Raw genomic sequence first — 12,426 nt, 5'->3', positions numbered from 1 at the left:
TCTGGATTAACCTCCTTCTTTCAGTTTGAAACTGAATAAACTGGTAATTCTTTGTGTTCCCTTGAGGATTGATTAATGAACAAAAGGAATCTACATTATGTCTTAATCCAACTTGAGTTGGCTCTTCCTCTTTGGAGCACTTAATTGGACTTGGAGTGAAACTAATTTAATGGTTTAAGATTTTTCCAGTTTTTCATTCTATTCTGGACTCTGGGGAATGGGGTCTTTTTTAGTTTAATTTTTGGAGAAATATAACATAGAAAACATATATACTTTTTAAGGTGGCTTGTTTATTATTGTTGGAGTTAAATTTTAAGGAGTCTTTTTGAGGCCTGCATTGTCTGTCCTCTAATAGACACACCATACATTTACTCTTTTTTTTTTTTTTTTTTAACCAAATCTCACGTAGAAAACAGTTCCAGGGAATTTAGTTGTATTTTGGTTCCTATTATTGACATTTACTTTATGATGGCAGGTGGTCATCTTCTTAGAGAAAATCTATAGCAAATTAAGAGACAAGAAAAATCTGTGTTGATTTTATGTCTTTGTTTTTTATTCCTTTTTGTAGGTTTGGGAAAAGTCAGTGTTAGAATAAAGTAAGTGTTATGAGGGTCTGTTATCTGCTAGATACAGAAGGACACATAGAAATCAGAGTGATTTGCTATAGAAGTTGCATTCTTACTAGGAAGACTTGTTTTCGGTCTACTTTAATAAGCTTGTAAGGTCACTTTTTTCTTTCTGGTTAAAGTCTGATGACCATGATGGATCTGAAATTGAGAAAATAAAACAAGAAATAGCTCAGTTGCGCAGTAGTGTCTTTCAGGAAATTTATCGTGAGCAGGAGGAATATGTAAGTATTTAATTCTTTGAAGTTTTGAATTAGTTTTTACTGTAGAAATTGAATTCATATATCCATTTTATGAAGTGCACTATGATGACAAGACTGGAGATTATATTAGCATAGTTATGTTTGCATAGTAATGTTTATGTGAATTTAGAAATTAATTTCTGATGATAATTAATAACCATTGTACCAAATGTGGAAATTACAGAAAATTATAAAGAAGAAAAAATACCACCTGTGACTTTTCCATTCAGTTATAACAGTAGTAGTCCCTGTTAACTTTTCACTTAACTTCCTTTTTAGTCTTTTTTTCTGAGATTATAGCACAAACATACTTGTACATACTGCTTGATTTCTGTTTCACATGGAGCTAAAGATTTTTTCCTTTAATAAAATCTAAATCAACACTCTTTTAACCTAATGCTGCAATGAAAACATTAATGGGGCAGCATAATTTAGTTGAAGAATATAACAAAATGCAACTACCTGAATTTTGGGGGGAAGTTACATCATTTTTAAAATTTTTTTTTTAAAGATTTTATTTATTTATTCATGAGAGACAGAGAGAGAGAGAGACAGAGGCAGAGGGAGAAGCAGGCTCCCCGCGGAGCAGGGAGCCCGATGCGGGGCTCGATCCCAGGACCCTGGGATCACGACCTGAGCCGAAGGCAGACGCTTAACTGACTGAGCCACCCAGGCATCCCGGGAAGTTACATCTTTAAGTCTCCACTTTTATGCTAATATTTTGTGACCTTGGGAGAGTCTGTCATTGTATTTTCTCTTTAAAAGGGAAAGAATATGAGGTGCCTGGGTTGCTCAGTCTGTTGAACGTTAGACTTACGATTTTGGCTCAGGTCATGATCTCAGGGTTGTGAGATCAAGCCCTGCATCAGGCTTTGCACTGGGTGTGGAGCCTGCTTGGGATTCTTTCTCCGCCTGCCCTTCCCCTCCTGCTCGGCATGCAGCCTCTCTTTATCTCACAAATAAATAAATAAATAAATGGAAGTGATACATTTTATGTTTCAGGGATGTTATGGGGGAACAAGTAAGGTGGACACTGCTTTGAACAATAAAAATACAATGAAAATAATAGGCAGAGAGGGAGACAAACAGGAGACTCTTAACTTATAGGAAACAAACTGAAGGTTGATGGAGGGGGGGTTCAGGGGATGAAGTAAGTGGGTGATGGACATTAAGGAGGGCACTTGATGTAATGAGCACTGGGTGTTATATGCAACTGATGAATCACTGAACTCTACCTCTGAAACTAATAATATGCTATATGTTAATTAATTGAATTTAAATAAAATAAAAAAAGAAAATAATAGACATTCTAAGTGTTATGTTTTATTTAGCAAATTCATCTGACTGTGTGTGCTTAGTTACTCACCTTATGAACCTTGGATAAAATAGCTATCTCCCAGTGAGTTGACAAGTGTCTAGAAGTTTTACTTAATAATTGTGACAAATGACTTTTCTAAGGATCCTCAGTTTTCACATTTGCTTCAAAGTGGCTTTTGTAGAGCTGCATATTTGCTTCTTCTTTCACGGCTTTTATGATTTTTCCCCCTCCTAAATGAAATAGCTATTATTTTAAAATGTCAGTGTATTCTTAATATTCTGAGAAATGACAATTTTATGATGCAAATTGATGTTATCAACATACATTTTCATTTTAGCTTGGAAGTGAGTGTGTACTTTGATCTTAGGCAAGATATTGTGCCTATATATATTTATACCAATATAAAATTGATAATTAAGTTTTTCTTCTGGTAGTAAGCTGGTAACTTTGATCCAGGATGACTCTTGGTTTTCATTTGATATCTCTTTATTTATTTATTTATTTATTTGACAGAGAGAGACAAAGCGAGAGAAGGAACACATGCAGGGGGAGTGGGAGAGGGAGAAGCAGGCTTCCCGCTGAGCAGGGAGCCCAATGTGGGGCTCGATCCCAGGACCCTGGGATCATGACCTGAGCCGAAGGCAGACGCTTAATGACTGAGCCACCCAGACGCCCCTCATTTGATATCTCTTGTAGTAGAAGGCAAAATCAGTGATTATATATTTTATTAGATTATACATCTTACTAGATTGTGTATCTTGTTAGATTTATAGTAAGGGAGATAGTGGTATGTTATTTTTTCCTGAAGAGCAACATGTCACAATTGAATATATGTTGATTTATAATAAAAAATATTTTTTAAATTTAGGAGAAGCTGAATAGCCTGGTACAGAAATGGTTCCCTGAGCTGCCTCTGCTTTATCCTGAAATAGGGTTATTTAAGTACATGGTAAGCTTTGTTGCCCCTGAGAATTACTACTCCGTAGAGGGTTGAAAAGTGATGATATTAAATTGTGTGTCAGTGTTAAATTTATGCTGTCCTTACTATGAAGATTTCCTGATGAATAGTTTCTGGGTATTGTTAGAACTTTTCCTCAAGACTATCTTTAGTATTGGCGTATTGTATTCTAACGTTTATATTCATTTGCATGTTTTTCTCTTTTCCTCATATCTATTCAGTACATTGCATGACACTTGTTTGAATTACAGGTATTTATTTTTTGAAATGATAAACAATTTTAGCTGTTGTTTCAAGAGTTAGAATAAAAGCAGGACACTGCCAGTCATGAGGAATTTAAGCAGAATATATCTTTTAGGTTAAAGCAGGCTGGGAATTCTAGAGAATTGGTTAAGTAGAGATGTGGACATGGGCATAGTTTTCTAGGCAGGCAGGATTCAAAGCCTGGGAAATCAGTGTATTGGACAGAAGGCCTGTATGGAGCAGGATTAGTAAACTCTGGCTCTCAGGGCAGAATCGGTTAGCTCTGTGTTTTATATTGCCTGCTAAGGATGAGGGACTAGATGAAATATCTATTCTTTAATATTGTCATTAAATTCATGATAATAGCTTAAAGATAGTACAGAAATGGCTGTATTTATAGAGTTACGAACTCATGAATATGTAAGATTAAAGTCCCCTTAAATTGTTAAAGCAATTACTGTAAAATTTTTCCAGACTAGACTTTAAAATAATGTAGGATTTTCTTCACAGTTCTTTAACTTTAGCTTAGACACTCATGTAGGATGGATGAGTGAGTATGTGGTGCTGTGTAGGACTTGAAAATTAGTTTTTAGAAGTGTGCTGATCTCTTTATTGTGAAAGATTATAAAATGTTTTAATCATAGCTGATGGACTCCTTTAATGATTTTAAGATGTTTGACTGTGATGTATGCCCAGGAAACCTCTGTAGGTTGATTATATTTTGTGGTTTACTTAAATAATATTGACAACACATAAAAATAAAAGCCAGAAAATAATTTCACAGCCCCTCTTACTAAAATTACACCACAATAAAATTTACCTTGATCTAAATTGTTGATAGGTTTTATCCAAAAAATGTATTCCTTTTAAAAAGTGGCAGAAATATCTAATAGAATTAAAATATTTGAAAACCATTTTCACTTTCAAGGATTCCACTTAAAACAGAGGCAGAGGTGTTAGAATTACTTCATAGTAGTCGTAATTTTTATACTTCTCATTCCCATTCTACAGCCTTCTTTTTATCTGTCATCATTTTAATATTTTTAGGAAACACATGAAGTCTTCCAAGTAAACATCAGGGTTTTTTGGATACATATCTGGTTAATCCCAATCATATTGGGAATTTGTTCTACAACTGTAGCAGCTGCTAAATGTATGTTGATTACACTTTGGGTGAGAGGACTTCAAGAGCCAGGAACTGGAAAAATCAGAAAGCTTTCAGTATTTTTATTTTACTGGTTTCTCCAGTAGGGTTGATGATGTCCAAATCATCTCATAGCATGTAACTAGTTATGTTGATGATTTAAAAGTACTGGGATGGTTTGGATTCTTTAACTGTAATAAAAATTTGTGCCTAGAACTCTGGTGGTCTTCTTACTATGAGTTTGGAACGGGATCTTCTTGATGCTGAGCCCATGAAGGAACTTAGCAGCAAGCGCCCTTTAGTTTGTTCTGAGGTTAATGGGCAGATAATTCTTTTAAAGGTAAGTTTAAGTTCTGACCTGTGGAAGACTCAGAAGTATAAAGAGGAGTTGGTGGTATTATTTTCAGGAAAGTAAAAATCCACTGCTTGTTTTCTAAATTGTATGAGTTGAGGGGCGCCTGGGTGGCTCAGTCGGTTAAGCATCTGACTCTTGATTTCGGCTCAGGTCAAGATCTCAGGGTCCTGGGCATGGAGCCTGCTTGAGACTCTCTCCCTCTTCCTCTACCCCTCCTCCCCCCCACACCTCTTTCTCCTCCCCCCCTTAAAAAAATTATGTGAGTTAACTGGCATGATGCTTATGTTTCCTACTTGGTTACCAGAACTAATTTTGAATTCAGAGTTTCCCTCATTTTCCTAAATAATACGTATCTTTAATAGGATATACTTGGCTTTTCTTTTTTGGGTGAACTTATTACATTCTATCCAATAGCCTTTTAAAATTCTTGCTTTACTTACACTGCTCTTTGAAATTTCAACTGTTTTGCCAATACAATTTTCTGTTCTTTGATTTCTTTTTTGAGCTGGAAAACTGTTAATCATAATAGGATAATTAATTTGGCCCTAGTAGCAATGCATTATAGAATGTGTATTAAGGTATAGGTAGACAATCTGAGGGTTTTAGAGGGGAGGGAGGTGGGGGGATGGGTTAGCCCAGTGATGGGTATTAAGGAGGGCACATATTGAATGGAGCACTGGGTGTTATATGCAAACAATGAATCATGGAACACTACATCAAAAACTAATGATGTAATGTATGATGACTAACATAAAATAAAATAAAAAGGTATAGGTAGAATTGTTCTTTCCTTTCTAAATTTTAGCATTCAAGGCAAATAGAAAAGGTACTTATACAATTAAAAAATAAAATTAGATATAATTTAAATTATATAAAAATCACTATGTTTAAGTTGAAATAATGTATAATTAGAGTAAGATTTTTAATGTTGGAATTCCCATTATATCTCTTTTTGGTACCAGGGCTATTCTGTAGATGTGGACACAGAAGCTAGGGTGATTCAGAGAGCAGCTGCCTATCACAGAGCTTGGAGAGAAGCTAAAGAAGAGTCTGGGTTACTACCATTGATATTCCTATTTTTGTGTAAGGTAAAATTCTTAGCTAATCTCTTGCAGAAAGCATTTTATTTATAATAAGTTTTAGCTCCAAGCTTTAGAGAGGTAGTCCATTCCTTTTAACATAAAGAAAAAGTTATCTTGTATAATTGATGTATACTAAAAATACATTGAAGAATTTTTCACTTTGAGTTTCATTCTGTTTTGCTTTTAGTCTGATCCTATGGCTTATCTGATGGTCCCATACTACCCTAGGGCAAACCTGAGTGCTGTTCAAGCCAGTGTGCCTTTAACTTCAGAAGTAAGTAAAAAACACTATTTCCATGGATATATTAAATGAGAAAATAACCCCTAATATTAGAGGGCATAGTATATGCTTTATATACTATGTAAAATTTTGACTGGTATTATGCTATGTAATTGTCACATCAATCCTGTGATGTGAGTTACCCTGTTACATATAGATGAGAAAAATGAGGCTCACAGAGATTAAGTGACTTGCACAGGGTCCTCAGTAAGAGGCAGAGATGGGAATTGAAATTAGGTCTTTTGGTACCAAAGCCCATGCTTATAACCATGAAGCTGTGCTGTATGTAAATTGTGTAGTATAGCACTTGATATTATAAGTGCTTAAGTGACAGCTTTAATTTACATTGTAAATTTGAATTAGTAATAAAAATAGAGGATGCCTTCATTCTTCTTACCTGGTAACACTATTTAGTCTCTTTTCTAGATGCTATATATGCTCATTTGTAATCTAAGTCTTCTTAGAGATTCAGTGTTTTAAATTATATGTGTATAATGTTACATAATCAGGGCTTCTGGTCTTCTATTTTTTCTCTATGCTGTATTCTTATTAAAGGTTCATTTGGAAGAAGCTTTACTCACTCCTGGAAGAGTCTTTTAAATAAAGAAAAGGTTCAGATATTAAAATGATTTGCCGACTTCCTGACATCTTTTGTGTGTACTTATCTGTAGGAAGCTTTAAAGGTCATGAAAGGTGTTGCCCAGGGCCTGCATATATTGCACAAGGCTGACATAATTCATGGATCACTTCATCAGAACAATGTATTTGCTTTAAATCGTGAACAAGGAATTGTTGGAGATTTTGACTTCACCAAATCTGTGGTAAAGTATTGTGGTTTTACAAATAGGTTCTAGACCTCATTAATATTATTAGACATTAGTTCAGCCTTTTACATGATATGGTAATTTATTATAAGACCTCTGTCTTGGTTAAGGTATGTAGTGTCATGTAGTGTAAGCAACTAACTGTTACCAGCTAGGTGCTAGAACAAGAGTTTCTAAATTTGTGCATTATATATGTATATATATATATATTTTAAAGATTTTATTTATTTGTTAGAGAGAGACACAGCGAGAGAGGGAACACAAGCAGGGGGAGTGCGAGAGGGAGAAGCAGGCTTCCCGAGGAGCAGAGAGCCCGATGCGGGGCTCGATCCCAGGACCCTGGGATCATGACCTGACCCGAAGGCAGACGCTTAACGACTGAGCCACCCAGGCGCCCCTGTGCATTATATTTTTTAACTCTAAGTATTAGGAGCAACCTAACATTACAGTCAATGGCACTGACAGCACTAATGATTAATTATTTTATCATCATCAAGAAATATTTAATTGCTTGTAAATACACAAGGAAAACTAGGTGGCCATCTCCTAGGTGCCCTCTCCCACCAGTAGATTAAATATGGATATACATATTTTGCTAATTTTTGATTAATGGGATATTTTTAGAAACTTGGGAACCTTGGACTTTTCCATTTAGTTTAAGTGATGGTTCAACTATGTTAGCTGCTAATTTGGTGTCATAATTTTAGTGCCTCAGAACAGGCAATTAGTAAAGATAGTTTTTTTAAAGTTTATTTTTATTGTTTATTTATTTGAGAGAGAGACAGAGAGTGGGGAAAAGAGGGAGAAACAGGCTCCCTGCTGAGCAAGGAGCCTCATGTGGGATCATGACCTGAGCCAAAGGCAGATGCTTAACTGACTGAGCCACCCAGCACCCCTAAAGATAGGAGATTTTAGACAATGGAAGAGCATACTGTGATTTTTTTTTTTCGTAGAATGGGCAAGCAGTTTTCTTTTTTAAAATAACAGCTTTATTGAGATGCAATTCACATAATGTGTACAGTTCAGTACTAGTTTTTAGTATATTCACAAAGTTGTGTATTGATCACCACTATCTAATTCCAGAACAACTTTAACACTCCCCAAAAAGAAACCCCATACAAATTTGCAGTCATTCCCCATTTCCTCCTTTACTCAGCCCCTTGGAAACCCCTAATCCACTTTGTGTCCCTGTGATTTACTATTCTGGACCTTTCCTTTAAATGGAATCATACAATATGTGGCCTTTGGCTTATTTCATTTAGTGTAACATTTTCAAGGTTCACGTGTCTTGTAGCATGTATCTAAACTTCATTCCTTTTTAAAAATGCCCAAATATTTTGTTGTATGGATATACCATATATTGTTTTTACATTCATCGGTTGGTAGGCAGCTGGGTTGTTTCTACTTTTTGATTATTATGAATAATGCTGCTGTGAACATTAGTATACAGGTTTTTGTGTGGACATATGTTTTCATTTCTCTTGGGAGTGGAATTGTTTTGCTCTATGGTAACTCTGTGTTTCACTTTTTGAGGAACCAAACTATTTTCCAAAGTGGCTCCATCTTTTTACGTTTTCATCAGCAATGTATGAGGATTTCAGTTTCTCTACATTCTTGCTAACATTTTATTGTCTGAGCAGTTCCCTTTTGACTAGTGTAAGTCTTAATGCTTTATACTTTGGTCATTTGCAAGTCATAGGGTAATGCCATCGGTGTATATGTAGTCTTAATGGTTTTCATATGGTAGTCAAAAAGAGAAAATGAAAATGTAGAACTATAATGAAATGCTGGATTAAGAAAGATTTATACAAAGTAGACTTATTGAAATATTTTTTATCATATTAATGTCTGAAAATTAAGGTAATATCCTAAGAAAAATGACTGAATTAGGAGTTTAAAAAAGTTCTCAACTCTTAGAGATCATAGTTAGTTTACCTTTTGAGCATGCCATTTGCACAACTATGTACACACATGACTACTCCAAGAATTATTTTTCCTCTTTTATGCTGATTTGTCAACTGTTATTATCTCCCAAAACATCGTTTTTTTTTTTTTTTAAAGATTTTATTTATTTATTTGACAGAGAGAGACACAGCGAGAGAGGGAACACAAGCAAGGGGAGTGGGAGAGGGAGAAGCAGGCTTCCCGCTGAGCAGGGAGCCCGATGTGGTGATCGACCTGAGCCGAAGGCAGACGCTTAACAATTGAGCCACCCAGGCGCACCTCCCAAAACATCGTTTTAATCTTCATTTAGAATTACTTACTCTGAAATACTTGTTAAACTCACCTTTGCTCCACTCTTTTCTTACTGCTCTCAGATTGAAGTATTAATCAGGAAGAAAAATTTGAAAGATAGTCTGTTGTCAAGATCATTGCTTTTCAGATTTTACAGTGCATATGAATCACCTGGGATCTTGTTAATATGCAAATTTCTGGGCGACAGTCTGCATTTCTAACAAGGTCTCAGGTGATGCCTTAGCTACAGGACTTTTGACTACGCTGTAAGAAGCAAGGATAGAGGTAGTGGGAGGAGAAGAGATAACTCTTAGTGATATGTACTAGGTAATTATTGTGCTAATTACCTTTATCTTTACAGTAACTCTGTAAGATAGATATTATTTCCATTTTACAGTTAATTTAGGCTCAAAGAGGTTAAAGCCCAAGGTCACACAGCAAGTAAGTGGGAGAGTGGGAATTGCCGCCAAGGTCTGTCTGAGTCCAGACATGGACTTATCATGTTCTTATCACTGAACATCTTTTGACACATAAGAAATGGTATACTTAGAAAATAATCAATAAGGAAGGAAAGTACTTTGTAGACTTCCAGTTTTTAAAAAAAGCTATTTAGAATTTTCAAAATTAGAAAATAGCACTCCTTCTTGCCTTTATGAACTTTATTTTTAAAAGAGGTTCCAAATGTTTAAATAATCGGTGTTTCTTGGTTTTGAATCTACTTGAGGCTGTAATGTGAAATGTAACCAAAGTCTCACTGTTAATTTTATGAGACTGATTTTAAGAGCAATTTGTAATAGCAGGTATTGGGTAAAAATATTTGAAAGCAAGAGAGAACAAAATATTTCAAATGAATGTTTTTTGTGTTGATTAAATGCAGAGGACTTCACAGAAGCTACTTCATCTGTATTGCCTCTAAAATATTTAACTTACTGTTCTTGTAGAGTCAGCGAGCCTCAGTGAACATGGTAATCGGTGACTTGAGTTTGATATCACCTGAACTGAAAATGGGAAAGCCTGCTTCTCCAAGTTCTGACTTGTATGCTTATGGCTGTCTTTTATTATGGGTATGTTATTTTTTTATTGAAATAGATTAGTCATATATATAAAAATATATAAATATGTGTAAATATATTTATATATATTTAAGTATATAAAGTGATGATTTTATAGTGGTTTTCCTGAACATACTGCTCTGGATAAAAAGCAGTGGTAGCTTTTTAGTAAAAAAAAAAATTAGTAGAAAATTGTTTTTTTTCTTTCCCTTTTTGAAAAAAGTTTTATCATAAGCTATATACTTCCTATCATCTATTGTATACTTACTACCAATTGGCTTGATATATATTTTACATATCATGCTATTGTTTTATTAAAGTCAAGATTAACAGTAAAGATGATTTTGTCCTATATTAATCTATAAACGGTTCATGCATGTGGAAAAGAAATGTTAAATGAGCCTTGAGTAAGTGTTCCTGCTTTCACTATAAATCAAGTAGCTGCTTTTTTATCCATGGCTTAAATTTATTCTTCCTACAAATTATGAGGGATTGAGTATTAACAAGGAGGGGATGTCTGTTTTTACTTCTTTTGCTTAACATTGTACTGGAGATTCTACCCCAGGGGTCAGCAAAGTTTTTTATAAAGGGCCAAATGGTAAATATTTTAGGCGTTGGGAGCCATATGGTCTCTGCTGCTGTGGAAAGTAGCCATAAATACACGTAAATGAATGAATGGCTCTGTTCCAATGAAACTTTATTTATGGACATTGAAATTTGAATTTCATATAATTTTCATGTGCCATGAAATAGTATTCTTTAATTTTCTTTTAAACACTTAAAAATGTGAAAACTATTCTTGGTTTATAGGCTATACACAAAAAGCAGTGGCATAGATTTGGTGTGCAGGCCATAGTTTGCTGATCCTGGTTTTAGCCAGTATGATAAGTCAACAAAAAGAAATAAAAGTGCATACAGTTTAAAAATGAAGAAGTAAAGCTGTTTTTATTCAAAGATGACATGATTAATTATGTGCAAACTTTAGGAATATACTTAAGAGCTACTAGAATTAACAAGTTTAGCAAGGTTGCAGGATGCAAAATCAGTATAATAATTAACTTTCTATATACTAGCAACAAACAATAGGAAATTGAAATTAAAAAGTCATTTGCATGGGTATCAAAAATTTGGAATTTTTAGGGCTAAATATGACAAAAAATTTGCAAGACCTATACCCTGAAAACTATGATGTATTGTTGAGAGAAATTAAAGAAGACATAAATAAATGGAGAGCTGCATCATGGTCATGGACTGGAAGACTGAATGTTGTATGGATGTGAATTCCTTTTTTCTTTTTTTAAAGATTTTATTTTTGAGAGAGAGAGCAAGAGCATGAGCGGGGGAGGGGCAGAGGGAGAGGGAGAAGCAGACTCCCCAGTGAACAGGGAGTCAGACTGACGTGGGGCTCCATCCCAGGACCCTGGGATCATGACCTGAGCCAAACGCAAGATGCTTAACGGACTGAGCCACCCAGGCGCCCCTGGATGTGAATTCTTAAATAGGTCTATGGATTCAATACAATTTCAACAAAAGTATTTCTAGGCCCTTTTATTTTTTCAACAGTAATTGACAATCAGGTATAATTTATATGAAAATACATAGGAACTGGGGTAGCTAAAACAGTTTTGAAAATTTAAACTACCTGATTTTAAGACTTAATAAAATTATAATGAATCAAACATTGTGATGTTGGTATAAAGTTAGACATACAGATCAATGGAACAGAATAAAGGCAGTAGAAATAGATGAAATAGTAGAAATATATGATCAGTTATTTTTGACAAAGATTTCAAGGCAATTCTGTGAGGAAAAGGATCATCTTCAACAAATGGTGCTGTAACAGATATCTATATATAAAAAATAAACTGATTTAATCCTTGCACAATTTATAAAAATTAACTCTAAGTGTATATTAGATTTAAAGGTAAAACTGAAGTCTTTTATTTTATTTAAAATCAATTAACAGATAGTATATTATTAGTTTCAGACGTAGAGTTCAGTGATCCATTGGTTGCATATAACACCCAGTGCTCATTATATCAAGTGCCCTCCTTAATGCCCATCACC

At 34.6% G+C, this 12,426-nt stretch overlaps 1 protein-coding gene across 2 annotated transcripts in view; it reads left to right on the top strand.

Moving 5' to 3' along the window:
* The window catches only part of STK31 (serine/threonine kinase 31), an 81,789-nt gene that overhangs the window by 44,799 nt on the left and 24,564 nt on the right, over positions 1–12,426 (top strand). For both annotated transcript variants that reach the window (XM_032401218.1, XM_032401217.1), the window contains exons 16-22: positions 749–850; positions 3,055–3,135; positions 4,746–4,871; positions 5,849–5,974; positions 6,156–6,242; positions 6,920–7,069; positions 10,249–10,371. In XM_032401218.1, the coding sequence (XP_032257109.1) occupies positions 749–850; positions 3,055–3,135; positions 4,746–4,871; positions 5,849–5,974; positions 6,156–6,242; positions 6,920–7,069; positions 10,249–10,371 (795 nt within the window). The remainder of the gene's footprint in view (positions 1–748; positions 851–3,054; positions 3,136–4,745; positions 4,872–5,848; positions 5,975–6,155; positions 6,243–6,919; positions 7,070–10,248; positions 10,372–12,426) is intronic.

This window comes from Phoca vitulina, unplaced genomic scaffold, assembly GCF_004348235.1.
Source record: "Phoca vitulina isolate PV1807 unplaced genomic scaffold, GSC_HSeal_1.0 scaffold4, whole genome shotgun sequence".
Classification (NCBI taxonomy): Eukaryota; Metazoa; Chordata; class Mammalia; order Carnivora; family Phocidae; genus Phoca; species Phoca vitulina.
This window is presented reverse-complemented; position numbering and strand designations above follow the sequence as displayed.